The 27,560-nt window shown below is 42.5% G+C and overlaps 1 protein-coding gene and 1 long non-coding RNA gene across 2 annotated transcripts in view; one reads left to right on the top strand and one right to left on the bottom strand.

Annotated features, from left to right (window-relative positions):
• Window positions 1-16,363, top strand: part of adcy8 (adenylate cyclase 8 (brain)) — a 129,605-nt gene extending 113,242 nt beyond the window's left edge. The window contains exons 15-18 of the mRNA XM_031735073.2: window positions 6,419-6,565; window positions 9,551-9,643; window positions 10,240-10,354; window positions 11,032-16,363. Of these exons, the coding sequence (XP_031590933.1) occupies window positions 6,419-6,565; window positions 9,551-9,643; window positions 10,240-10,354; window positions 11,032-11,531 (855 nt within the window). The 3' untranslated portion in view covers window positions 11,532-16,363. The remainder of the gene's footprint in view (window positions 1-6,418; window positions 6,566-9,550; window positions 9,644-10,239; window positions 10,355-11,031) is intronic.
• Window positions 51-5,430, bottom strand: LOC120434282. The gene is made up of 6 exons (XR_005609033.1): window positions 5,341-5,430; window positions 1,896-2,010; window positions 1,427-1,708; window positions 1,112-1,189; window positions 254-349; window positions 51-86 (listed from the first exon to the last, which is right to left on the bottom strand). It is a non-coding gene; the product is annotated as an uncharacterized LOC120434282 (long non-coding RNA).
• Window positions 16,364-27,560: the final 11,197 nt, after the last annotated feature.

The following is a 27,560-nucleotide window of genomic DNA, read 5'->3' as shown; positions in this document are numbered from 1 at the left end:
CCAACTCTGCAGAGAATTAAACTTTTCGCCGTCACTTTTTGTTCACCTTATCGCTGCCTCTGTTCTTCTGGTGCTTTTAATTGTTCCTAAGGGAAGATAAAATGAGAGCACAAATTTACACTCAGACTTACCACTAAATACTACGAACTAATAGAATTTAACTCAAGATTTGTATCACACAGCAGGTTGTATGATTAGAAAGATAATGCCAGTAAAAATGCTTTCAGTGACTTTCAGTGCAGGTGAAGCTTACAGGCAGCTGCAGCAGCTCCTGTCTGCATGCCTGTCAAAGAGGCCACGCTGCTTACTTTAAACTTCCACAGAATCCAAACAGGTGAGTTAAAGATCACTGCATTATCACAAAGGAGAAGATTAGCTGTAGAGGCTGTAAAGCGGTTCATTTTATCATGAATTGGTACTCACACAAACACAGACTTATTTATTAGGAAATTAGTGATACATAAGTGACAGTCTAATAAAACAATAGAATTTCAGTCACTGAAACGAAAGCACAAACCTGCCAGATGGTCTGTAGCAAAAAACAACCCAAACATTAATTATGAAAAATCCTCCAAAAACCACCAACAGCACAAACACAGCGGTGAGATCCAGTTTAATGAGCCAAGGTGAAGCCAGGCCAAGACAGTGAGCGGGTACAGCTGCACGCATCTGGACAGCTGTCAGTCAAAGCAGCCATGTCCCCAAGTCCAGTATCCAGTTGAGTCCAGATGAGTTATAAATAATTAACCATCATCACAGTTATTATAAAAGGGGAAACTATCCAAAGAGGTCGAGATAGCGTGTTTATTTTTTTTTACTGTATTGGGCTGTAAACATGTTGGGAAAAATGGAGCCAGCTTCAAGTAGGGTGGCTGTAGCTCAGGAGGTAGAGTTAGTAATAGAGTCAGCTGCTGATTGGAAGGTTGGTGGTTCAATCCCTGGATCCCCTAGTCTGCATGCCAAATATCCTTAACCCCAAGTTGCTCTGCAATGCACCCATCGGAGTGTGAATGGTAGAAGACAGTGCTTGTGTGAATGTGCCATGTTGTATAGAGTGCTTTGAGTACTCTGGGAGAGTAGAAAAGGGCTCTATAAGAATCAGTCCATTTACCATTTGAGTGGCCACAGGAGGAAGTGCAGCTTTTGGCACTCCATTGTTGGCTTCATTTTTCTTGGAGGTGATCATCAGCTGTGCAGAACAAATGAAATCAAATCCTCATGTTGATGAAAAAGTCTGAGTTCAGTCCTTAAACTAACTGTTCTACCTGAATGTTGTTAATCAGCTCTGAGCCAGAGCAAGGCATTTCAGTGTTCCTTTGACACTTTAAAAAAATATATTTTATACAAAGAATCAAATACACACAGAAACAAAAACAATGGGTGGAGAGATGTTATACAAAGGCCAAGGATTAATAGCAAAAATTACCTTGATAAGCAGACATCAAGCATACAGTGGCAGGAAGCAATTCTCCAGATTATGGCCCATCGAGCAAGTCCAGGAGAGGTTTCCAGATGCCCATAGAACTGCTGAGAGACTTCCCTTTGCAGCAATGGATCTTTTTGGAACAAGGAGGTGATGGGGATTTCCATTCTTGTAAGATTCGTCTCTTTGTAGCAATCGTCCCTATCCCCGTGTTTCCTTTGGTGAGATGCAAGTAACCTATCAGAGCAGCCAAAGATGGCCAGGGCGCAGTTTAGTTGGATGTCCCTACCAAAATGTTAAAAAAAACAATCAAAAATGGCCCTGCAGAAATTGTCTAGGGTTGAACAGGACCAGAACAGGTGAGAGTGATACTTCTGCGCTACCACGTTTATCACCTAAGAGGGAGACAGTGCCGAGTTTTGTCTTAGGGCAATGAAGTCTACGTAGAACCTTAGACTGAATCAGCCATTACCTGGAATTGATGGAGCATCCCTGAACATTGGAGAGGCCCTCGTCCTCCTAAAGCTCATCTGAGATTGAAGAACCCAGTCCACTGGCCCAGGCTTCCCTGAGACGGTTGGCATTAACTGGAATAGCAAAAACATTGACGAACCAGGAAATCAGATGTCGGTTGACCAAAAAAGATAACAGAGAATATGATTTTTAGGTTTAGCGTTAAGATCGGGGATAGACCCACGCATAAAATGTCTAATTTGTAGATACTGAAAAAGTGTGATTGAGCTGAAATGTAACCTGAAGCTGAAGAAGTCACTGAAACAGCGCAATCCCCTCCTTTTCCCTTTGACACTTTTTAACTTGAACACTATCCCTTATGATAAAGCCACTGTGTTGATATATCGATCAGAGATTATTACGTTAAGGTTATCTGTGTTTTTGCTTAAAGTGCAGGAAGAGGTGACAACAAAACAGCTTCTTGATGCTGTTCTTCTTCCAGTCGTCCATTCTCCGTCGCTCTCGTTCACCAGCTCAGTAATACTCGATGCCACCGGTCTGCAAACACACCCGTTATCACTAGTCCTGTCAAATTACTGTATTGTCCTCTCTTGCTTCCTTGATTATCAAATCTCCAATGTTCCTTTGCCTTCCAAAGGTCGAGCAACCTATGAATTATGAATGTCAGGAGAGGAGAGCCGATATCATTCTGCTTCTAATTAAAAAGGACACGATTAAAAATGCATCCATTAGAATAGTTTGACTTCTAATCACTTGTTGCATTATTAATCAGGATGTTTGTTGTTCTGTGATTTAGATACCAGAGCACTGGGTTATTAATAGGCTCCCACACCCCTGAGGAGGTTTTGATGATCTTTGGAATCAATTAAAACCCAGCATCATTTATTCCACCAGGTAGCTTCGTTTTTTTGAAGGTTTTATTCCTGAGTGTTTCAGTCGCTCACTGAATGGCACTTCAGCAGAATTTAATCTGTTAAACTGTTGTTCAGTAACAGCTTCAGTCACGTTTTTATTTTGACGTCACATTTTTAGTTTCTTATTCTCATCAATTCATGGATCATTTCTGAATTCTTCTGTTTGATAAGCTTAAGTGGTCATAATACAGTTTTTTAGGACCTCTGCTTTTGTACAAAGGTCTGTTAACACAAACTCAACATGTTCTTCATAATAAAACTATGTTGTGTTTCAGTGCACAGCAACCATTCTTTGTTTTCTAGTAAAGCCTTTATTTTGAAACATTTAGAGGAAAATCATGTGGAATCCAAAATGATCCCAAAGCAAAGTTGAAGTGAATGATTGAAATGCAACAAAGTGTTTGAAAGCAGAGTGGCTCTGGAAACACACTGAGAGCTGTCACGCAAATTATGACGTGTTTTTGAACGTCTTCTAAGCGTTTCGAGTGTACAACTGTCAGCGTCGGCACAAATTTCATAATGACCCAAGTGGAAAATGGAGTGGAAAGTGAGTAGGTGGAAGTAAGTGGAAAAATGAATAAATGTGACTTCAAGGAAAGACAGAAAAACATATCTGTAGAAACAACATGTCATGCACTGTCATGTTAACGGTGCTTTCATAGACACTTGTTTGTTACAGACACTTGTGCATCAAGCTGATTGTTTGATCCAAATATTTATGGCAAAGGAAAAAGAGGAGAAGAAAATGATGGTATTAAATAACATCTCTGCACCTGACAACTCCCCCATTTTTTAATGTCATCATGGCAGCAGACATGCTGCATCAATGCCAGGGCAGCCAGCACTCGTCCTAAAGCATGCGGATAACCGCACACCGCCCTCCGAGTTCATAATGCTTGGAATTCTTTTGCCTGGAGGCCTTTCTGTGTGACAGCGGTAATCTCAGAAACTACTGCATCTGACTTCAGTGAATCATAAAAGACAGTTTCTGATCAACATCAGATCTTTAGCTCGAGCAGAACTTGGTTCCTGGAACCTTGATTCTAAACTGTAGCTGATCATCACGATGAGATAATCAAACAACAAACTGTAGATAGATGGAACATCTCTCTGCTTTAAATCAGTGTTAACATTTTTATTTGGGGTTTTTTGTCTGTATTTTGGAGGCATAAGTCGCCATATTTGTATGAGAGAGTGGTGGTGCAATGCTAAATGCATACACAAACCCACAGCGAGTCATTTGATATGTTATTGTTTTATTATTTTTATTTTTAGCACAATTCAAAGTAAATGATGACTGCAGCATCAGGAAAGGGACAAATCAAAATGCATAACACTGATGGTGCTGCTGTGTCACCGCTAAAGCCTGTTTTAATGTTAATGTTCTTTACTTGCTTTGAATATGTTGGGCTCAACGTGAGTGTACACCGAGAATACAGCGTCAGGCGTGAATGGTCTTCCTGAGTATTGTGTAAAGTTTAGAAGTAAACAGCACTGAGCTCGCAGTGAGGATGAAGTGAAAGATATCAACTTGTAAATTTCCATGATTGAATGATTTACTGAGGTAGTGCTCTCCATCGAAGACAGAAATGATGCAAACATTGGCCCCCAGCTATATGAAATTCCACACACCTTGAAGCAGAAAACGTGGTTAACAAAGAACATTGATAACCACTTATGTGATCGCCACCATCTCTGCCTGGGGTTTTAGGGATTGTTAAAGAAGCTAAAGAAAGCCCGGCTCTGGCTCCACAGTGCACCCCGCTGAGATCTACATGTTGTGCTGAAATAATTCAATTTCATTTCTTCAGGGTTTGACATAACTTGGCTAAATATAGGTTATTCTAATCCAAAACATTATGATGTATGTGCATCACCCAAACCTCTGTAAACGCCCGGAGATGCACAGTATAAAATATGATGTCAGAGTTGCTGTCACAGCCCGTGAGCATCATCCTCAGCCCCAAACTCAGCAGTGTAGCCCTGTGCTCTGTGTTTGTCTTTTACATTCCAGTTTAGCTCTCATACATTTTATAATTCTTAACCCTTATCAAGATTTGTATTTCTTTATTTAATCTAATTTAAAAATTGCTCAATGGGATGAGAAAGGTCTTTCTTTCTTCAGATCACAGATGCATGATCCAGTTTAAGTACTAAAGTGAACTGAATACTTAATTGGAGGTGATGAGGAGTGTTGATGGTGGAGCATTACTGCCTTTAGTCACCCATCTTTCTATTTACTATTAGAAAACTCCTCCTGAAGTATGTTAAGGAGGCTTAGTTTGCAGGAAAAAGTAAAACCCAAATAAACCTCGGAGCTCCGGCTGCCCTGAAAAGACACCGTGAATAACCGAGCAATTAAATTAGTTCGACTTTTACTGAGTTCCACTTTGAAGCGCTGACATTTGACTGAGCTCATTAAGCTTGTATGATTTCACAATAAAGTCAAAGGCTTATTTTTATAAGTGTGTAATTACATTAAAATGATAACAGACAGAGAGAGTCACCCAGCTTCTCCTGAATTATTACCTCCAAATGTTGAACTCTGGACGGACGTTATGTTTTCTAGCTCATCATTAAAATGCCTCCATAATGGCACAAAGAGTGACTGCGTGTGAGGACATGCTACTGCATGTCAGCACGCCTCCCGCCCAGTCACGTATCAACAGTGCCCCCTAGTGATGAGGACTGTGTAATGCACAAAACTGTAAGGTAATGACTGCTGCTGTGCGGGCTTTTCGGTGCACGTTTTAAATCGGTTTTTTCTTCAAACAAACACGCCCAAATTCATCCGCTTTGATTATTAATTCATTGATGCTGAAAGCTGCTCTGTGGAAACACAGAAAGGCTTTATTTGAAAGCACTCACCAACACAGAGACTGTTGGAAAAATCCAAGGAGCTCAGTGCAGATCTGAGAAAGTGTCATAATCCAACATCATCCATTCAAACAACAGCACAAGTTTTATATGACGTGTATCCTCTTAGTTTATTTTGATGGTCCAAGACAATCCAGGAAGGACTGAGGCCTCCAGAACATCACCATCAAGTGACAGTCACATCACCAGTGAGAGAAGCCCCCAATGCTATTAACTGCAATTATTCAGCTCCACAAACCACACAGATCAAGCTGGTTCAAATCAGCTGATGAGTCGTTATCTTCATTGGAAAATGTTGCACATGTCACACTATTTAAACTACACGTTGCTTTTGCCTCTGCAAGCCACTTTGCAACCAACCTCCCCTCAGTCCCTTTGACCTTGTTACTGTCAAATCTGTTGTTACTGATGCCTGTTCTGTTCTTTCTGTGACTCCTTCTCTCCTGATGTTTCTGCCTCTCAGCTTTAGATGGATGCAGCCTCGGAACGCAGCTAAAACTAAATCGCTGCAGAGGGAATAACGATTGAACTTTAACCAAAGTGTTCTTAGTGATAGCTGGCTGATGTCAGCTACCAGCCAGACGATTGTTTGAATGCGTGGCCAAGTTGACCAATGCAAGGTTCTGCAGTATCCATAGAGACACAAAACAAGTGACTGAATGAAGTTATCTTGTTTTTGATTGAAGAAAACGTGACACCGTGAGCTCACTCATGACGTGTTTACCCACAGGAGCTGTACTCGCAGTCCTACGATGCCGTGGGCGTGATGTTTGCCTCCATCCCAGGCTTTGCTGACTTCTACTCCCAGACCGAGATGAACAACCAAGGAGTCGAGTGCCTGAGGCTCCTCAATGAAATCATCGCTGACTTTGATGAGGTGAGACTGCAGATTTTGAAGTGCGCCCACTTCTGCTTCAGACAAACATTTTAAACATGCAGAGGACCGTCTCTGATGTCAGCATCTTCTGTTCTTCATGAAAAGCAGATCACTTCACAGCGGGTTAATCCGAAGCCAGAAACAACGAGCACACTCACATACGTGCACAGGTTATCAACGAGCACCGATTTCAGACAGAAACGCACCCGCACAGGAAATAAACACCACATACACAAAAGCTTATGGGTTCCACTGATATGAACCCAGATATTAGCTCTCATCCTGTATTGATTTAGCTTTCATGATACAGGGAGGATTTTTAAGCTTCCGTGGCAGCTGCTCCAGACTTTCTGCACGAGTTCAAAACAGGCTGAAGTACAGAATTACTGCGACTGATCCACCAAAGCAGAACTGTAGAAACAGTTACCTTGTTGCAACAGCAAGAAGGAACCTTTAAATGAGAAGAAACCAGTTGATAAAAGAGCTGCTCAATAAGTCTCCATGCGTCAGATTCAGTGTGAGTTAGCATGCTTGCAGAAGTTTCACAAAACTTTGCACTTTTTGGTTCCCTGTGGACAGAGTTGAAGTCTACAGGAACTCGTGGCCCTGATCAAGCCTCTGAACCGAAGTCTCTGACAGAAAATGTCAAAGTCTCCTAATAAGAGCAGAGACAGACAGACACCAGCTGCGCTCTCTGCTGCCTCGGGCCACACTCCTCACTCACTTTCCCTCAAAACAAGAACAGACCTTGCAGTATGAGCCCACGGCAGAGGGGCTCATGCTGCAGATGACAAGATCAGAATAAATGGCTTCGTTTTAGGGGACAATTAGCAAAGAAGTGAGTAAGATTTATGCATCAGTCTGATTGTTTTCCACAGCAGACAATGATACAACGATGAGTTGTGGTTTAAAAGAAACAGATTCCTGTAAAAACGATGATAGTTTTATATCAGCTGACTGCAAAGAGAATCTCTTTGTTTGATGTCATGTCGCGAAAGTGAGCAAGAAGCAAATCCACATTTTTGTTGTTGTTCTTTTCCGCTGTTTCCATCCACAGGAACTTGTGTGTTCCCACCATCAGAATCTTAATCAGCTTAATCTTTAGACTGTTTTCATTTTCCCTGGTTTAGATACTTCTCTCCGCACTGGTTGGTTAAACTCTGATTAGACAACCACAACAAGGAACCTTTCAGAAAAGAAATAAAAGTCAGATTTGGATTGATGTAAGCTTTTTTTGGCTTATTACATCATATATCCAGAGATTTTTCTTATAAGGCTTACAGAGTCAGGGTTCAGTTACAGTGACATATTATCCATTTTAACTCTCTTTAATGAAGCTTCTCTGAGTGACAGCCGGCGATGGCTCCAAGCATTACAAATGCTTACCTGAATCATCTCCCAGACACACCCAAATTCATAGTGATAAAGTATCCATATGCAGTGTTGGGAAGGTCACTTTTAAAATGTTTTCCACTACAGATTACAGAATACATGGCCCAAAATGTAGTTTGTAATGTGTTCTGTTAAGTTACTCAATGTGAGTAACGTATTCTGAATACTTTTGATTACTTGAGATATTATCATGCTTTTTACAACTACATGAATGAACTATTGCTGAGTGATTTATTGCTATTACTGAAGGCTACTCACCACCAAGCTAACATTGCTAGCTGGCATTAGCTGAGGTTAGTTGACTGCTTTCAGAACTGCACATGATTGTTTGGAGCTAGCAGGTTGTTAATGCTAACCATCAAGTCTAACAGTCTGCAGTCTAGTACATCGTGGTACATTGAAGACACTGAAGTGGCACATAACCCAGGTAGCTACCACAACTAAAACAAAGTAGCTGCAGTAGGCTAACGTTAGTTTCTAAAAAAGAACTTATTTCCAGATGTTTCTTTAGGTTGGAGTCTTTTGACACTGAGAGCAGCTTGGTTGCTGGCAAACAGAGTTCGCATTGCACGGTCAGATTTCCCTTTCTTCTTTAAATGTGAAGTGGCGTCGGAATTTCCAAGTAAGAAAAGCATTCCTGCCTGTGCACTGCTGCCTCTGGGTCCATTGTGTAACTGACGCCACCAACATTAACAGGACGTTTACATTAGAGCCTCTTATTGCGTGTTTTATTTGGGTTCGTGGAATTAACAAAATTAGAGAGGGGATAGCCTAACATGTGAAACAGGAAAAGACCGCTGCGTAATCCATTTAATTCATCAAAGTAACTGAATTCTAATTATCACCTATTTAAACGGTAACTGTAACAGAATACAGTGACTCATATTTTGTATTTTAAATACGTAACGCCTGCACGTGTATTCTGTTACTCCCCAACACTGCCCATAAATCGTCTTGGTTTAAAAACTCGTTTTAACCGCTGTGTCTGTGAGCATTTCATGTTTGGTGACACGTTGTGCTTTATTTAGTCATGTCTCAGATCTTGTTGTAATTTGTGATTTTATTTAGTATTGCAATATGCAAACAAATACTGCTACTTGCCAGAAAGTAGAGTGGCATGGAAAGCCATGGAAAACAAAATGAGAAAGCTGGAATAGGTATCGACTTTGATGAAATGCTGCCTGCTGAGGATTTGTGTGTTTACCAGCCATGAGCAGCTCTGACAAAGACAGAGACTGACAGAGTGAGGAGGAAACCTGGTTGCTACATCATTATAAAGAAATAGCTGTTGCCACATCAGCTTAGTAATTTACCCAACTAATCTTCACATAGTGCAAAAGCAGAAACACAGCGATGTTCAGTTCAGTTTTTTAATTCAATTTAACTCAGTGACATGAACGATTATGTCCCCGAAAAAGGTTCCTGGGAGAAAAAACATCACGGAGCCCAAACTCCATTATCCATGACAGGCGGCGGCAGATGGAAGGATTAACAGAGCTGGAGCCTCTTCACTTGTTGTGGCTTCGGAAATAAAATGTTTACAAGGACAAGAAAGCAAACACAAATGTTCAAAGTGTCTCTCTGACTTTACAGCTGCTGGGTGAGGACCGATTTCAGGACATCGAGAAGATCAAGACGATTGGCAGCACCTACATGGCCGTCTCTGGTCTGTCACCTGAAAAGCAGGTGAGACCCTTGGGGCCGGCTGTTTTATTTACTTTACATGAACAAAATAATTTGTATACATTAAATGAAAATAAAAGGTAATTAAGTGGTTTTAAAAATAATTTCTCAAAACACAGAGACATTGGTATGAAGATTTAATGAATCCGATTTCTGACATTCTGACGTTTCATTTCTCCAAACATGCTGGTTAGGATCCTCACACTAAGAGCACCATCTGTTAGCTAGTTAAGTGTAACTTTGCTGAAAATTGGTTGCTTAATCACGGTTTTGCAGCATGGCTGGAGTCAGTACCACATGTGAACTATTTTGTTTCCTGTAATTCTGTATTTTGAGGCAGAAGTACTAGAAAATATCAGAGGACTTTTTCAGGCTGTGTGGAAGTAATTAAACTAATAAATAAAAATAATGACAGATCCCAGCCAGTCGCATCTGTTCGAGTGGAAGCATTAGATCGTGTGCCTAAAACCTTCGAATGAAGGCTTCAGTATCCACGCCAGTGAAAAGAGTTTTCTGACACAGTTCATCTCTGATGCGACTGCCCTCCAGCTGGTCCTGATGTTCAGCTGACTCAGACCCTTCTGCTCTCACTCCCACAGCAATGTGAAGATAAATGGGGTCACCTGTGTGCGTTGGCAGACTTTGCCATCGCCCTCAACGAGAGCATCCAAGAGATTAACAAGCACTCCTTCAACAACTTTGAGCTGAGGATCGGTAAGAGCTTTGATGACGAAAGAGTAAAGTGGGTAACATTTTGTGGAGATCATCTCAGTCTAAACACTCAGAGTGCAGTGGACTCTGTTTTAATTTTCAATGACAAACACCAGAACGCTGTGTGAGGACATGTGGGTAGTAGTTTCTGCAGTGCAGGTGAAAGAAATAAAAGCAAACAAAAAGCATTTTTACCTTTTAATGTGTCTGCAGCACAGAAAATAATGCTCTCAGTGTGTCACTGCATCAACCTGAAATCCAGGAAACTGAGAAAAAGTTTTAGTTTTACCTTGTTTTTCAGAGGACTTCATATACTTTCTGACAATAAAAAGCAAAGATCAGCTGTCTCAAGTCAAACTCAACATCTAGGAGTGCAGATTGCGACGGCAGACTTCTTCAGGTTCTTTCAGTCCTTAAGTGCAGAACAACAAGTACACAAAGACTCAGATGCTAATCAGTGCAAAATAAAATGAGAAAACAACAAAACGCACAGCTGGATGTTTAGTTGGAGATTCACTGACTTTTGGAGTCTCAAGTGGCCTTTTAAGGAACTGCAGTTTTTAGCACATCCAGATTTGCATCATTAAAAATGAAAACAAAAGCAAGAAGACCCTTTTTTTTTGTTTTTAATAAAAAATGGTTATCACCCCCTAACAGCTGGTCTTGTGTGTTTTTGGCAGGGATGACTCACGGCTCGGTGGTGGCAGGCGTGATTGGTGCCAAGAAGCCTCAGTACGACATCTGGGGGAAGACGGTGAATCTGGCCAGCCGGATGGACAGCACCGGCGTGAGCGGCAAGATCCAGGTTCCCGAGGAGACCTACCTGATCCTGAAGGAGCGCGGCTTCGCTTTCGAGTACCGCGGCGAGATCTACGTGAAGGGCATCAGTGAGCAGGAGGGCAAGATCCGAACGCACTTCTTGCTGGGCCGCGTGCAGCCCAACCCGCTCATCCTGCAGCCCCGCAAAATCACCGGCCAGTACTCGCTGGCGGCCGTGGTGCTCGGCCTGGTGCAGTCGCTCAACCGGCAGAAGCAAAAGCAAATCCTCAACGAGAACAACAACTCGGGCATCATGAAGGGCCACCACCACTACAACCGGAGGACGTTGTTAGCACACGGTGGCTCCGAGGTGGGAGGGGGCCATCACGCTGAAGCAGCTGATAAAACTGAGCTGTCCTGAAGAGCAGACTGGAGTTTCAGTTCCACAGATCTCTCAGAGGCAGGGCTGCTTGTCAGCCTGAAATAGTCCCGGTGGTTGAGTTAAACCTAAGTGGGCGGAGCTAAAGAACATTTCTTTCTAGCATGTTCGCAAAAAAACACAAAAAACAAAAGTCCTTGAGGAGCTGTTGCAGTTTAAGCTGCTTTCAGGTCCTGAATTGTAAGTTTATGTTGTATTGAATAAAGGCTGTTTTCTGAACTGGACAAAAAAAAACAACCTGTTAATAAGAGCTACGTAGGCAGGATTCAAATCAGGAATGTCATCTTATCTCCCAGAAATCAAAAAATGCACCAAGAGTGAACAAGAAGGACAGGCTTCAGTGCTAAACTAAACTGAACACGGCTCGTTAAGGTTTAAATCTACTAATTGTTTAGTCTTTAGTGTTACTGGTTGGAAAACTTCAATGAGGAGCTTGTTTTAAGGAAACTGAGATGAAAGCAGCTCATTTTAATCTGAAATAGTCTTTCAGGAGATGCAAATAAATACCATAAAATATAAATACCTTCCGTTTGCCGTGCAACACCACGTAATATCAAGGAGAAGAGGTCAACCAGGATACAGCAGGTGTGTTCAGTGAAGTTTCTGATATTCTCCTCCAACATCCACCCTTCAGAGAAGTTAAAAATTATTTCATGCACATTTTAAAAGTGTTAAATTTGTTGCACTGAGTTTGGATGGGTCTGAATTTTAGTAGTTGAGTCACCGCGAGCACTTTCATTTCACTATGTCATGATTTTTGCCCCTCTACACATTTATATCACACAATCCAGCTGTAAAAGCAGGAGAGCACCAGATCCAGACTTCTTTCCAATACAGCGAGGACTGAATTAACCTGCCGTGAACATTAGCACACTCATAAAATCTGAACAGCTGAAGGTAATGAAGCGATGTTCTTTTAAACTTTGTCATAGTTAAGATGTAGAAAAATAATAAATAGAGGCAGACTAGTAAGACACATTAGCTAACTTAACGGCTGAACTGGTGTCAATTCAAGGCTTGGAGTACACCAGTGGAAACCCTAAAGAAGATGAATCAGAACAAGGTCTTGCTTAATTCACTGACATTTGTGGTTAAAGCCTTTGAAATGGTTACAAAGCAAACTGCACTATGTGAGCGGTCACGAAGTCTTAGCTCGTCTGTGCATGAGTCTTACTGATGGGGTTTTTCTTTATTTTCTTGTCCAAGATAATACCGCTATCAATTTTCACGTGATATAAAAATGTCATATCACTGCATCATTGCTATAGCAACGCCATGCGTTTACTTTACGCAGAGTGTGCAATAATGAAACAAGCCCAGGTATGTCTGAGGGCGAGAACCGCACAATGTCCAACAAAACACATTACTTTACAAAGTATGAATAATTTTACAGCAAAATATTTGCAAAGAAAAACAGTTCCTGCTAAAGGTGGAAACGACAAACTTGTTTCGCCATGTGAGGAAAAATCACACCATCCAGCACAACCAGGCTACGAAGGAGAGGATGCTAGCAGCTGATGACGTGTGAGCGAGTGTCACTGGAGCACTTGCTAGTTACACTTCATATGACAGGAAGAGAAAATGGATGGAAGTTCCTGAACTGGTTTAAAAGTTTGACTAAAAATACAACATCCTGTGTAGAAAATATGTTTGAGTTTTATATGGAAATGCTGTGTGGCTCCACTTACAAGGTGGACTTACTTTAGTTGTTGTTTAACTAAAGTGTTGAGCATTTACTTTGATTTAAAATTTTTAATGTCACAATTGCTAGTCTTGGTAGTCGAAGATCAGCCTGCCAGGACCTTTGCTCCGGGACGGTGCCCGGCACACATTGCACCCGACCCATATGGCACCTCCTGCGGGTGGTGGGCCTGCAGGAGGATGGGCCCATCTCCCTTTTTTGGGCTGTGCTCGGCCGGGCCCCATGGACTAAGGCCCAGCCACCAGATGCTCGCACTCGGACACCCCCCTGGCTCCAGGGAGAGGCCCCGGTAACCCTATCTCTGGCAGGGTGAACTGTTCCCTTGGTCTTGTACTTCTGAGGGGGTCACCCTTGGGTCTTCCAAGGGTGAGAAGTTCAGCCATCCGGAAGGGGCTCAGAGTAGAGCTGCTGCTCCTCCACATCGAAAGGAGCCAGTTGAGGTGGTCGGGGCATATCTGACCGGGAGGAGACCTTTGGGTTTCCCCCGGATAAGCTGGCAGAGGTGGCCGTGGAGAGGGAGGTCTGGGCTTCTCTGCTAAGGCTGCTGCCCCCACGACTGGGCTCCGGATAAGCGGAAGAAGATGGATGGATGGATTAAAATTTCCGGGGAATGCATGACCTAGGCTACTTTTGTGCTTAGGTTTGACTTATTCTGGCACTACTATCGCACTAAAACGCTGCTGCTAGCATCTGTGCTAGCAGTAGCATGTGGTAGCGAGTCATCAGTGACAGCAGCTCGTTGGAAAAGAAGGATTGAAAATGCTCTTTGTTTACTTACACCTATAAATGCTGCTGCTTGCAGCAACTCAGTTTTATTTCTATAGTGCCAAATCACAACAACAGTCGCCTCGAGGCTCAACATTCAGCATTTTATTCCCTATAACATCAAAAGTTGCAGATTTTCTTAAAATGTCAATGAAATTTTGAAACTATATCACCACCCCTACTTAGTAAATTCACCTTTTCAGGTTATGCAATACCTGCTGAAGGCTTTACACTCTCATACTGGTCTACATGTGACAGTTATGCACGAAGAAAAACCCTGACCCCCAAAGAGTAAGCTCTGCAGCAAATGTGCACTCTGCAAAGTTCCAACTTTGATTGTAAATACAGGACTGGCGTAGCTACCAGAGTGTCACCCAGTGGTTTGTTAATTCTGAAGCTTAGCTTTCATCAACATCTGTTTTTATTTTTTAAAAGCCAGATATGACCATGTTTGGATGTGAAGAATGCAGGGTGGAAAGTTTCAATCGAACAGAAGCTACTGTAGCCTGGTTAGCATCCACTGGCTGTACTGGAGTTTGACTTGTTAACAAGTCTGGTCATACCCCTAGTAATGAGTTAAATTTTACAGTAGTCCTTGTGCTCTGCAGCTTCGATGAACTGGGCACATGAATGGTTCCCCACCTGCTGCAGGTCCTGGTAAAGGCGACCCCGTAGCTCACAGCAGCTTTCCAGATCAGAAGAAAGACTCCATCACTGCCATCGCCAGCTGCAGTGGAGCAGTGGTTCAAGTCAGCCTGACTGCAGGACAAAAGTCTTTCAACAGAAACCTGTCCAGTGAGTGCCAGCACGGGAAACACAAGACGTGAACAGGCCGATTGCTAGCTGGTTAGCTACAGCTGATTTTTCAAAATAAGGGTTTGTCCACTCAAAACAAGAATGGTGTCGAAGGGATGAAACAAAGCTTTAAAAAAGTCAGCAGATAAACTAGGCCAGCCATTAAAGTAAATCTATACTAATAATTTAAATGATTAAACTATAAAAATTGATAATATAAAGGTGAAAATCTTTTTTTTCTTCTTTTTTTAAACCAGGTTATAAACATGTAAATGTTTTGATTTTTCCTGTATGGAGACTGACTCACCTTTGAAGACAGCCTCGAGTGGTCATTAGAGGAATTGCTGTTTTTGGTATATTAGCTTCGGTTCATTTTTCAGATGCACTTGGCTTTAAAACTTTGCCAGTGTTTTAAAGAGGAATAAATGGCACTCAGAAAGTCTTTTAGATCTTCAGGATACACACAACGCATTTTGGTGCAAAACACTGAATGTACACAGAAAAGCAGGCGCGCAACCAAGAGGTTCACAGGTCTGCAGCCAAAGAGAGGTGGAAAAAGCTTGCTAATCTCTGAGGTGATCATTGGAATTAGCATTGAGGCTCTTGCTCAATTCTAAAGTATTGGGCATTAGCATTGAGGCTAACTGGATTATATTCAGGCTGTGGTGAACGAGCCTGCTGACCTTTCAACATCATGAATGTCATGTAAAAATGAATGAAAGTCACTTACATGTTTTCACCACAGTGACTTCTTTTCATTGTTCTAGGTTTACCAGGTAGCCCAAATGTGCTCAGAAAAAGAAAAAAAAAATCTCTGGCCCCTCCCACTTTGGGTTAACTCAACCAGTGAGATCATTTCTGGCTCCTGAACATCTCCGCTTTTGATGCATGTTTGAAGAACTGAAAGTTCTCTTTGGAGGAGAAGGAGAAGAGTAGGAGTTGGTTGTGGTTGAGGTGGGAAGGAAGGAGGGAGGGAGACTCATCCACCCTCACCCGTTCGATATCCGTTTGACCGATCCCCTCGGACTGTCTGATGTTCCTCCTGTCATTTCCCCTTTTTCATGTCACCTGACTCCCAACCCATCCCCGCCTAAAAACCCTGCCCTGCTCTGACCCTCGCCCGGTGTCGATGTTTCTTTTTTGTATTTCTTTTATATATGAGAACACAATAAAAAGGGGTCTAATTTTTTATACAAACCATGTGTCTGGTTGCCTTTTTGTCCCGTTTCCATGGCTTCCCATAAGAGACGGTTTAGATACACTCTAAAATCAAAGTAGTATTTCAAAGGTTTGTGGTGCTGATTATTTAGCAACATCTGGTTTTTACACAGATGAGCTTTGATTGAGGATTACTTAAACCAAGTGCACTTCAGACATATGTCTACATTCGTTGCACAAAGCCAAGCACAAAGGTTAGTCAGTGGTTGTCATCGAGTCATTAGTATTCATTATTTCTAACTGAGGGAAATGTCTCAGAGGTTTTTGTGTAACTTCCTATGATGTAGCTGGTTGAATGAAAAGGAAAAGTGCTTCAGTCCTCCCTGTGTCACCTCTTAGCAGAGGATACACCAAACCATCATTTCTGAAAGGACAGACCACAACACCGTCATGTAATTCAAAGCAACATCCGTGTGTTACGAGGTCGTTTTCTTCTGTGAAGCACTTTGTAATGTGGGTTTAGAAAAGCACTCTATAATTACAGATTATGCATTTTATTAAAACAATCTGAATAAATTCAATGTTTGAGTGTTGTCTTATTGCCAGCCTGTAGGATTAACTAATTAATTAAACTGACTTAAAGGCAGAAGTTAGACTGGTTCGTCTCTCCATCAGGAGGAGAAAATAACGGACCGGAAGAGGAACTAATCTCATTTTACGTTACTTTGTGGGCTTGTGTTCCATCTTGTTTAAAGCGTCTAATTTTTTGTAATGTCAACCAGTTGCTATTTATTTTTGTAAAAGTGTAAGCTCTATTATCCTAACCCTAAAGTGTCTATGTGAGACCCGTCCCATCTTTTGAATGCTGATGTTGGGGCGTTCAGTGCGTCTCCAGAAGTACAGGCAGGTTAAAAAGTATCCGAATCCATTTCCACATCTTTTTATCTTCTTGATTAAAAAGGTTTTGATGAATTCTTCCTTCTCTTCACATCTGACAAGCGTGAAGTGAAGAAGTTGGAAGTGAAGCCAGACACCTGCTGCACAATCCCAAACCATCTGGACCCCGGCTGAGCTCAGCTCATGGTCGATGATCTGAATCAGAGCTGATCGTCTGCTCTGTTCAGACACAGGAAGGATGCTTTACTGTTCCTCTTTTAACACAAATACCAAACATCAACAGGATGTAAGAGCAGCTCTTTGATGTTTTACTCTAGCAGGGAGAATTAAAGTCTTCAAAAAGACACTGTCCAATGGCCTGCACACTCACAAAATGTAGGAAACGTTAACGAGAAAGTGGCTCTGGGACAGAAACCTCAGCACACTGGTAAGTAAGAAGGTGTTTTCAGTGATCCCATTAGCGCAGCTTGTTAGGTGATCAAGATTCAGCTGACTCCCCACACCCACTCACTCACCTGTTCCTCATTTTCCAACCATCTCTGTGGATTTATAGAAGCCCTTTCCCACCTGCCGCTGTTTTGCCCTCCACAAGCTTTCACCCTCATCTTTCACCTCCTAACGTGACAGCGCTGAGCCTGCACATGTTTGTGGCTTTGTGCTGTCCTGTACTCAAGTGTAACAAGGAACAAATAAATGAGTGGGTAAAAAAGAAGCGGTCTGCTTTCATCCAAAAATATCCTCCACATGCAACAATCAGTCCTGTATTTAGTCCCTGGATCCAGACAAGTGCCATCAAGGAGCTGGCATACAGAGACATCTCAGATTTACCGTCTTTGGTGTAATTTTAGGAAACTGATGATTATTCTCCATGTGTTAATCTTCATTTGTGTAACACGATTTTCTTGTGAATAAATAAGTTCTGATATCGGACATGAATGTGAAGAAGCAGACAAGAGAGCAGACTGCTAACTAAAGGAAACTCTGACGGTGTCCTTCTCTGTGCACATGTGGTGGAAATGGGTTTAGGACCAAATCACAGGCATCCTGCAGTTTGCAGAAACATCCACTTGATGGCAGTATATACCCAGACAGACTGAATCAGCCTTAAACACACACTTCCTGATTGTGTGGCTGCAGAAAGATTTCATCTCTTTCTTCCTCATCCCTGCCTGCTGATATGTGAGGAACAAGAAACCAGTCAGGGCTTGAAACTGGAGTTTGAAGTGCATTTATATAACTGAAGTTTAAAAAAAACCCTACATTTAAAAAATCTATGATTTTTCTAAAACCATTAATTAAACTTTTGAAAAAGAAATTCATGCTTTAAGCATATCCTGTACATAAAAGACAGACATAGCTAGCTTGACTACAGGATTGCACAACCCAATATTGGGTTGGATTGCAAAGGCTAAAGCTGAGCTTTCAAACCGTCAGCATCTAAGGCTACGTTCACACTGCAGGTGAAAGTGCATCAAATTCGACTTTTTTGACCCTATGCGACCCATATCCGATCATGGTATGACAGTTTGAACAGCACAAATCTGATCTAGGTCACTTTCATATGTGGTACTGAATCTGATGTTTTAGAAAGCGACTGCTGTTTGAACGGTCATGTCACATTAAATCCGTCTTTTACGTCACTGACACATGACAGACGCCAATTATCAGCGCTGGAGAAGACAAACGAGAAAGCATGGCGGCGGAAACTGGAGACGGAGCGAGCCAATGGACAGAAACTGAGGTTTTGGACTTGATTAGCATATGGGGAGACAATTCTCCATCCATCCATTCGCTTCCGCTTATCCTTTTCAGGGTCGCGGGGGGCGCTGGAGCCTATCCCAGCTGTCATAGGGCGAGAGGCGGGGTACACCCTGGACAGGTCGCCAGTCTGTCGCAGGGCTAACACACAGGGACAGACAACCATTCACACCTAGTGACAATTTCGATTAACCAATTAACCTATCCCCACAAGCTGCATGTCTTTGGACGGTGGGAGGAAGCCGGAGTACCCGGAGGGAACCCACGCAAACACGGGGAGAACATGCAAACTCCACACAGAAAGACCCTGGCTTGATGGTGGAATTGAACTCAGGACCTTCTTGCTGTGCGGCAATAGTGCTAACCACTGTGCCACGGTCATATCGTAACCGGGCTGTGTTCGAGTGCATTGCCAGAGAAATGGTTGAACGAGGGCACAGGCCAACGTGGCTACAGTGTCAGAGGAAAGTGAAGACCCTCAGAGCCAAGTTTAAAGAAGCTAAAGATATAAACCAGGAGTCCCCAATCCCAGTCCACGAGGGCCGGTGTCCCTGCAGGTTTTAGATGTGTCCTTGATCCATCACAGCTGATTTAAATGGATAAATGACCTCCTCAACATATCATGCAGTTCTCCAGAGGCCTGGTAATGAACTAATCCTTTGATTCAGGTGTGTTGACCCAGGGTGAGATCTAAAACCTGCAGGACACCGGCCCTCGAGGCCTGGAGTTCTCCACCCCTGCTCTAAAGCATCCCCTGTAAGGTGTGAGGACCTCAATTTATAAAATAATCACCCTGTTGTCTTATTACAATAAGAACTGAAGCTAGCAACAGAGACACAAACTAATCAGGAAAGTCTCCAAAAGTTGAATCTGTTCAAAGGAAATCAGGAAAGTGTTTTAAGTGAATGGTGGATTTATTTTCTCATTGATTTCTCTGCAGTGAAACTTTTCTTTTTCCAATCAGAGTCGCCTCCGGCTATCAGGATAGATCAGGGGTGGGCAATCTCAGTCCATGAGGGCCGGTGTCCCTGCAGGTTTTAGATCTCACCTTGGTCAACACACCTGAATCACATGATTAGTTCATTACCAGGCCTCTGGAGAACTTCAGGACATGTTGAGGAGCTAATTTAGCCATTTAAATCAGCTGTGTTGGTTCGAGGACACATCTAAAACCTGCAGGGACACCGGCCCTCGTGGACTGAGATTGCCCACCCCTGGGATAGAAGGACAGCTCAATGCGTGGAGCAGTGAGGTGTGCTATTACTGAGCCCCACGTGTTTCTGGTCCTCAGTAACACTGGCTGAACACAGTGCAAAGATGATTGTTATGTTTATTACACACAGCTAAGTTATATCCATCCATTTTCTATCCAATTCATGATCTCAGGGGTGCTGGAGCCGATCTCAGGTGTCACGGGGCAAGAGACAGGGTGCACCCTGGACAGGCTGCCAGTCTGTCACAGGGCTAACTCATAAAGACAGACAGCCATTCACACTCATACCTACAGGCAACTCAAATCACCAGTTAGCCAAACCCCACGCATGCCTTTGGATTGTGGGAGGAAGCTGGAATGAATCCGCACAGAGAAAAGGCTCCAGGCTGGATTCAAACCCAGGACCTTTTCACTGTGAGGTGACCCTGCTAACCACAGTAGCCAGGTTGCTTCTCCCCCAGGCTTTTCCTCACATTTATAAAACAAACACAAGTCTGTGTGATTTTCATTTGCCCTTGCTTCTTTGTTTCTCCTGCAGAAGTTTCTCCCAATGGTACATGTTTGCGATCGCTTCCACACACTAATTTGCTTTAACCACATTCGTGTGCTTTGGCCAGGCTTTATCAGCACCACAAAGGTAACATGGCACAATACAATAGTGTGGATTGAGAACTGTGTCTGTTCCAAGTCTGTTTAAAAGTCTTTTATAGCTCTAATGCTTCTTTGCTTTGAAGTGATTTTTGTTTTTATCATTTTTAACCACTAGGGGCCAGGAAGAGACCAAAAACAGATCTTCTTGGTTGTGTCAAAATTCTAGGAGCCACCAAGACACAGATTTAAGTGTCATGTGTGGGCAGCTCAAAAATAATGTGGTTAGAAGTGCAAGCTTAAAATCTTAAAGCTTTTATCTTTTCAATAAATGAAGCCCTGCACAGATCAGTCTGTAACCTCTAGTAAAATTTGTAAGTTTAATCTCTGCTAAGATGTTTGCACAACCAACTGGCAGCAGCATCACGACTGAAAGGTGATGATAGCAGCTGACGCTATGCAGCTTAATTTGGTGTAATATTCACCCACAAACTGCTTCAGGAAAATCAGCAGATTCATTACGGCGACAGCACGGAAACTAATAAACTGTTTTAATCATCTTAGATGTTAAAAATCTTTGCATCATGAAATCTCCTTTCCCACTCTACTTTCTGCCACAAATGAGTGTTGCCACAGAGACATCGCCGACGAATGGATTGTTAAATCAAACGGGAACGACTCGGAGCATCTGGTCACCACGACAGTGAGGAACACGAGCGCGGTGAGTTCAGGACAAATTGATTGTTTCTCTCATTTCCCTCCCCCGTATGGATTTTCTGTTTGACATGGAGGAGGAGGAGGAGGGAACAAGGGGAGAAGCAGAGATGTGGAGAATGGAGTTGCTATGGTGACAGGGGCACAGTGAAGTGTGTGTGTGTGTGTGTGTGTGTGTGTGTGTGTGTGTGTGTTTGTGTGTACACAAGTTTGTTGCAAAAGCTGAGTGTCAAGCTAAATGGGGGTGTCAAACATGTGGTTCAGGGACTAGAACCGGCCCACTTGATGCTCAATGAGGTGATGTTATTAATGTCTCATATTTTTAGTGCTGTGCAAAGGTATCATAGTGTTTTAACACAGGCATTAAAATGTGACAAATGTGACAACTTGAGGTTGTGTTTTCTTGTGCACAGTTCTGACACCAAGTCTGACGCCACGGTTCCCACTCAGAAAAATGTGGTGTGTCCACTCTGGAATAAGAATGAGCTGCTGCCTCAAGTATCCCGGGTTCTGTTCAGGAGTGAAAGAGGGAAGGAGGGAGCGGGAGGTCGACTTCCAGATGGATTGGTGCTGCTTCAGATGATGCAGATGCTGTCCCGTTCTGTCATGATGAAAAGAAACTGAGTGTGAAAGCAAACCTGTTGATTTTCAGGTCTGTTTATATTCCCACCTTCACCTGTGGTCATCAGCTCTGACCAAAAGAACGAGACTGCAGATACAAGCAGCAGAAGTGTGTTTCCTCTAAAGGTCGTCTGGGCTCAGTGTTAGAGAGGAGTGAGGAGCTCTGCCATCTGAGAGGGGTGCAGAGCAGAGCTGTTATTCCTCCGTATCAAAGGAAGCTAGTTGAGGTTTTTGGGGCATCTCACTAGGATCTGCCCTGGATGCCTCTTAGTTGATGTTATTGTATCCGATCTTTACCAAGACCGGAGTGTGTGCATGATTACTGCTTTTGTAGCTGTGTGTTTATATGTCTGCTTCCTAAATTCCCCTGACAAATTCCTCAAGCAAAAGGTGGGCACTCACTTTTTATATCAATATTGTATGAATACAATATTGAATCCTTATAATCCATCCATCCATCCATCTTCACCCGCTTTATCCGAGGCCGGGTCGCGGGGGCAGCAGCCTAAGCAGAGAAGCCCAGACCTCCCTCTCCCCAGCCACCTCCTCCAGCTTATCCGGGGGAACACCAAGGCGTTCCCAGGCCAGCCGAGAGATATAATCTCTCCAGCGTGTCCTGGGTCTGCCCTGGGCCTCCTCCCGGTGGGACATGCCCGAACACCTCACCCAGGAGGCGCCCAGGAGGCATCCTTGTCAGATGCCCGAACCACCTCAACTGGCTCCTTTCGATGTGGAGGAGCAGCGGCTCTACTCTGAGCCCCTCCCGGATGGCCGAACTTCTCACCCTATCTCTAAGGGAGATAAATCCCTTAATAAATCTCAAACTGCACAGTGACCGCTTTCTCTCTGAGGCTATCCCTGATTAATTCTTGAACCAATGTATGGCACAAATTATAACATTAATGATTAACTTAATCAGTGTTTATATTAAAAAATGAAGTGATGTGAGCTGATCAACAGCTTCAAGCAGATCTGCTGTCATGAACTGGATTTACATATTTTCAGAACACCTCAACATTCAATTACAAACTGGTTGTTATTGATTTAGCATCAGGTTGTTTCCGATTTGATCCTCAGTGAAGCAGCTGATCAAATCATTACCCTTATTTTGCCTAAAATAGACCGGTAAGCGCACAGGCGGACACGTGTTGTTTCCCTGCCTGCTGCTGGGAGTGTTGTTATTGTTTCTGAATATTAAAAATAAGAAACATTTGAGGAAAATTTGATTGCCTAAGGCAGGAGTTTGATGTTCCAGACTACATTAAAAGCAGATTTTTTTTTCATCAAAAGACACTCCAAGGAAAATAAAAGTCAGAGTTATGACAGTAAATTAATTAGCTCAGAACAAGAAAATCAGACTTTTGCCTCTAGCGTTCATTTTAATGCAAACAGTTTGATAACAGAGCTTTCTTTAGTTTAGTTGTTCTGCACCAGTAACACCAGCGCTGAACATTATTTGCATTTGTTTTTTAAAAAGAGCATTGACGAAACTTTTTTTTCTTGGTTCAAAATCTATCACAAGGTTTTCAGGAGCAAACCACATCGATACAGCGGCTAATGGATAGACAACGGATTTCATTATCCAGACGGCTTTAACTTCAGGGGGTCAGAGGTCAAAACAAGAGCGGACCTCCTTTCGAGTTTTAGCCTGTTTTCAGCTCTCGGAGGTCTCGACCAAACACAACCACCGTGGTACTAAAATCTACTTTCCTGTGGGCTTTAGTCGATACTGACTGGTTAAAATTCCAGCTGATACTTTAGTATGAACAAACTGTTCCAGAGGAAAAACACTCCAGCTTGGCTTCACGTGGTACACGAGGTGTTTAAAGAGCACACAACATGAGTAACCCATAATCAGGACTGCACTGACGGTCTATTATTAATTTTTAAAAATCTTTTATGAATCAGGTTATTATGAAGAGAGTGGTGGGAATAACATGCAGGAAATGGACTGAGATGGACTCCAACCCAGGCCCCGCAGTAGCCTTGGTGTAGAGGCACAACTATAGGTGAGCTCTCGTGGTCCCCCAAAATATTGTTTTAATGGATCAATGGGAGAGCAGCGGAAAAAGTGCTAAGTGATTTTTATATATTTTTTTACTTTTCTCTCCAAGGACAGATCTCAAAGAGTCAATGTTGTTCATCAGATGAACATAATTGTTGAATAAATGGTGATGTTGGTCGTTGTTTTCATAATTTCTGGGCAGGTAACCGATATCTAACAAGAACAAAGACTACAGCGTCCTGGGTCAGAAAGCTACACACAGCTCTACATGCCCATTGCACATACACTTAATAACAACAATGATAATGTACTCTGATGTTGTCTCTCTCATATCACATCACTGTACATGCACAAAAAATAATGTACTTCAATAATATGCTTCATAACCGTTTTGGACAGTTCACTGTCGATCTGCACAGCTTTTAAATTTTGATTTGTAATTTTTAACTTTAGGTTATTCTTGTATTTTAAAGGACTGCATGTCATACTGTGTATGATTGTGTACGTGACAAATACATTTCAATTTGAGGTGTTAATGGATGGAGCTACACCACCTTTAACTTTAATCCTTAACCACAGACCGCAAAAAATGTGAATGAAGCTTCCGGGTCATCAAGCTAATTGTTGCAGGTCTGCGGTGGCAGAACCTGCATTTATTTGAGCGTCTGCATTTGGGTCTTTTTGAGGCAGGAATAAGGTTTAACAAAAAACAAGCCATTTTACTAAAGGCCGAAAAAACATGTGAAACAAAGGCGAAAGAAAACAGAGATACACTAACATAAAACCTAAACTTGGGAAAAACTAATCAAAGATCTAAATACAAGGACCGTGGGAAAACCTACAAACCATGAACACGGAGAGACGAGCAGACGACCTGACGATGAACAAAGGAAGACAGAGACTTAAATACACAGAAGAGTTACAAGGGAAGTGGAAACACACGGGGGACACAGCTGATACAAATGAACGAGGCAAAACTAAACACACTGAACATGGTCCATGATACTATCAAAATAAAACAGGAACCACTGAGACGAAGACTAACACATGAGCTTGACACCGGAGGAAAGTCAGACAAGAGAGGGAGCTTGGGAACACGAGAGAGCACACATGAAAGAATAACACAACAACGACGACGCGACACAGAAGACGCGATAGACTCTGACAGAAAACTGGGACTGACACGGGGATAAGAACACACGGGCTGGGAGTAATATTAACTTACATGAAAACCAGCGACTAAACTAAATGACAAAACTAACGCTTTACAAAGAAATTTGAAAAACACTGCAAACTCAAAATGCCTGGTCGAATGACCCAGAACCACGACACTGACACACTGCTTTAAACCTGCAATCTCTCTGAAAGCCACCAGATGGCGATAGCTGTCAGCTTTCTGTCTTGACCTCTGTAAACACTTTGCCTTTTCTTATTTTTAAAGTCATACTATATTTCTAAGTAAAAGGCTAATTAAGTAAATTGGCTAGTTACTTATCAGTCACGTAATCAAGATGGCGACAGTGAAAACAATGTCACCAAGAAGTGATGTCACAGTAGTTACATCCATCTTTCATTTTTCTTTAACAAAAAACAAATGGATTAGTTGTTGAAGAAAAAAATAACTAAGGAGGAAGTTAACTATAAACTTTTTTTTATGTAAGCGTGTTTATTTCTTCTGTAAAGTTAGACGCTTCTCTATAGGGACTTGTTTTTGGAGAGCTCCTCAAGTGGACATTAGAGGAACTGCAGTTCTTCACACTTCCACACTGGCTGCTTTATTTTCATCCCTGAGGTTGCTGTTTGGCCTAAACTGGCTACCATACAATGGCTTAATTCTTTAAGTAAATACACCTTATCCTTCCTCTGATGTCCCTGTTTAACCTGTTTTTCTTTGGTCATGAGGAATGTGAGTGAAAATGTTTAATTTTCTCAATTTTGCTCCCTGAATGAGCTGGTGCGGCTGTCATGGGCATGGGCTTTCACTGTTTTATGTAAAATATTGTTTTACTAACGTGTGTGCGCGCGCGCGCACACACACACACACACACACACACACACACACACACACACACACACACACACACACACACACACACACACACAGTCTGCCTGTGGCATCGCAGCTGAGCTCACATTATTACCTCAGAGCCTGTTGTCCACACCAAATGAAGCAGCCAAGTTGAAACAGAGTCCTGAGACGAGCATTTATTCACAGTTAATAAAACTCTCCTTTCAGCCCACATGAACCCAAACACACTCCATCCTTTCTGTTAAACCGGGACAGAAATAACGACCCCTGCGAACGCACACATATCAATGCAGAAACGGTTTAGATCAGCTCAGCTTTTCTGCGTCAGATGGTCCCCGTGATTTAAGAAAAAAGTCAAACTAACTGAATATAAATCAGACGCCACTTACACTATGGCAACCGCCGCCAGTGATGCTCCTCAGCTGACCACAAGGAGCCGTCTGCCATCTGGCCAGCAGGCGAGGGAGAGGAGCGAGCACACACAGGCAGACACGCACACACATGTGGCATTTGTAAAAGCATGTTGGTGTGGACTCAAACAATGACACACAACACAGATGTACAATGTGCTGATTAAAGAGCACAGAAACCAAGAACTACATACGACTAGTGTACAAAGCCAACGTTGAAAAACACCACTGTAGGATGAAAAATGTTTTTAGCTTTGATTTTTTTTGTGACTATGACAAACAGCGCCCTCTCTGTTCTTATCCCACAGCATAATCCAGCAGACTCGGCTAATGCAACAACCTTTTTAGTGGGTTCTCAGGGTTTACTGTGGGTTTAATCTTGATATGCTTTGTTAATCACAACCACGCCTCAAGATCACATCTCTATCACATTTCTATTAAACATCTTTTTTTTTTTTTACCTCCTCTAATTTGAATCACTCTACTGTGTTTATTTTACTGGAAACATCTAATAAAACTATACTGGGAATTCTAATAGTCCATCAAAAAATCTGTGAGAGAAATTCTAGTATTTCATTTGCAATTTGGATGTTAGCACAGATTACAGTTTTTGCGACTTGCTAACCACCCTTGCTAGCATGAGCTGATAACACCAGCTCTAAAAGAGTAACATGGCCAAAAACGCTAACGCTGAGGCTTCCAATGGATTCTTCAGAAAGCAGTGAAGTTATGGCAGTACGTCCATCTTTTATATACAGTTTTTTCTTTGTCCTGCCTTGCTCGCTGCGTGTCTGTCTGCTCTGGCTTTACATCATTCCCCGTCTCACAGGATTTAACTGCCTGTTGTACAGAGTCTTTCATCAGTTGTTTGCATAGTCTATCTTTACCTTTCATGTCTTTTCCTCCTTTGTTTCTGCTGCTTGCTTTCGCCTTTGCTCAGAATGTTGGTATGCCTAATCGTTGTTTTTAAAGGTTATTTTAACATCTGGCCAGCGGACAGCAGTTGGAAAAATTTGGCATTTGGCTAACACAGGCACATTTGCAGTGATGATGATGATTAATGTGTATTGCACCTGAGGGATACAGCAATTTGTGACCTTTTTAGGTAAAGTAATATACATATACATGTACAACTTTCTGTATGATAAACATCCTGCAAAGGTAAAATAGGATCAGACATTTCATCACAACATCAAATCAAATTTATATCCAGAGAGCGGGGCTGTCAGTTTATTCAAGCTGGGTATCCTTTCGGATTGCTCGCCATCCCCTCCGTGAGTGTGTACATGGTGGTGGTAATGGTGGTGTGTATGTAAGCGGGAGGGGGGGTGTTGCTGACCAAACACACACACACAC

This window comes from Oreochromis aureus, linkage group 18 (genome assembly GCF_013358895.1).
Source record: "Oreochromis aureus strain Israel breed Guangdong linkage group 18, ZZ_aureus, whole genome shotgun sequence".
NCBI classification, from domain to species: Eukaryota; Metazoa; Chordata; class Actinopteri; order Cichliformes; family Cichlidae; genus Oreochromis; species Oreochromis aureus.
The sequence above is the reverse complement of the archived record's forward strand: the minus strand, read 5'-3'. Positions and strand labels throughout refer to the sequence as shown.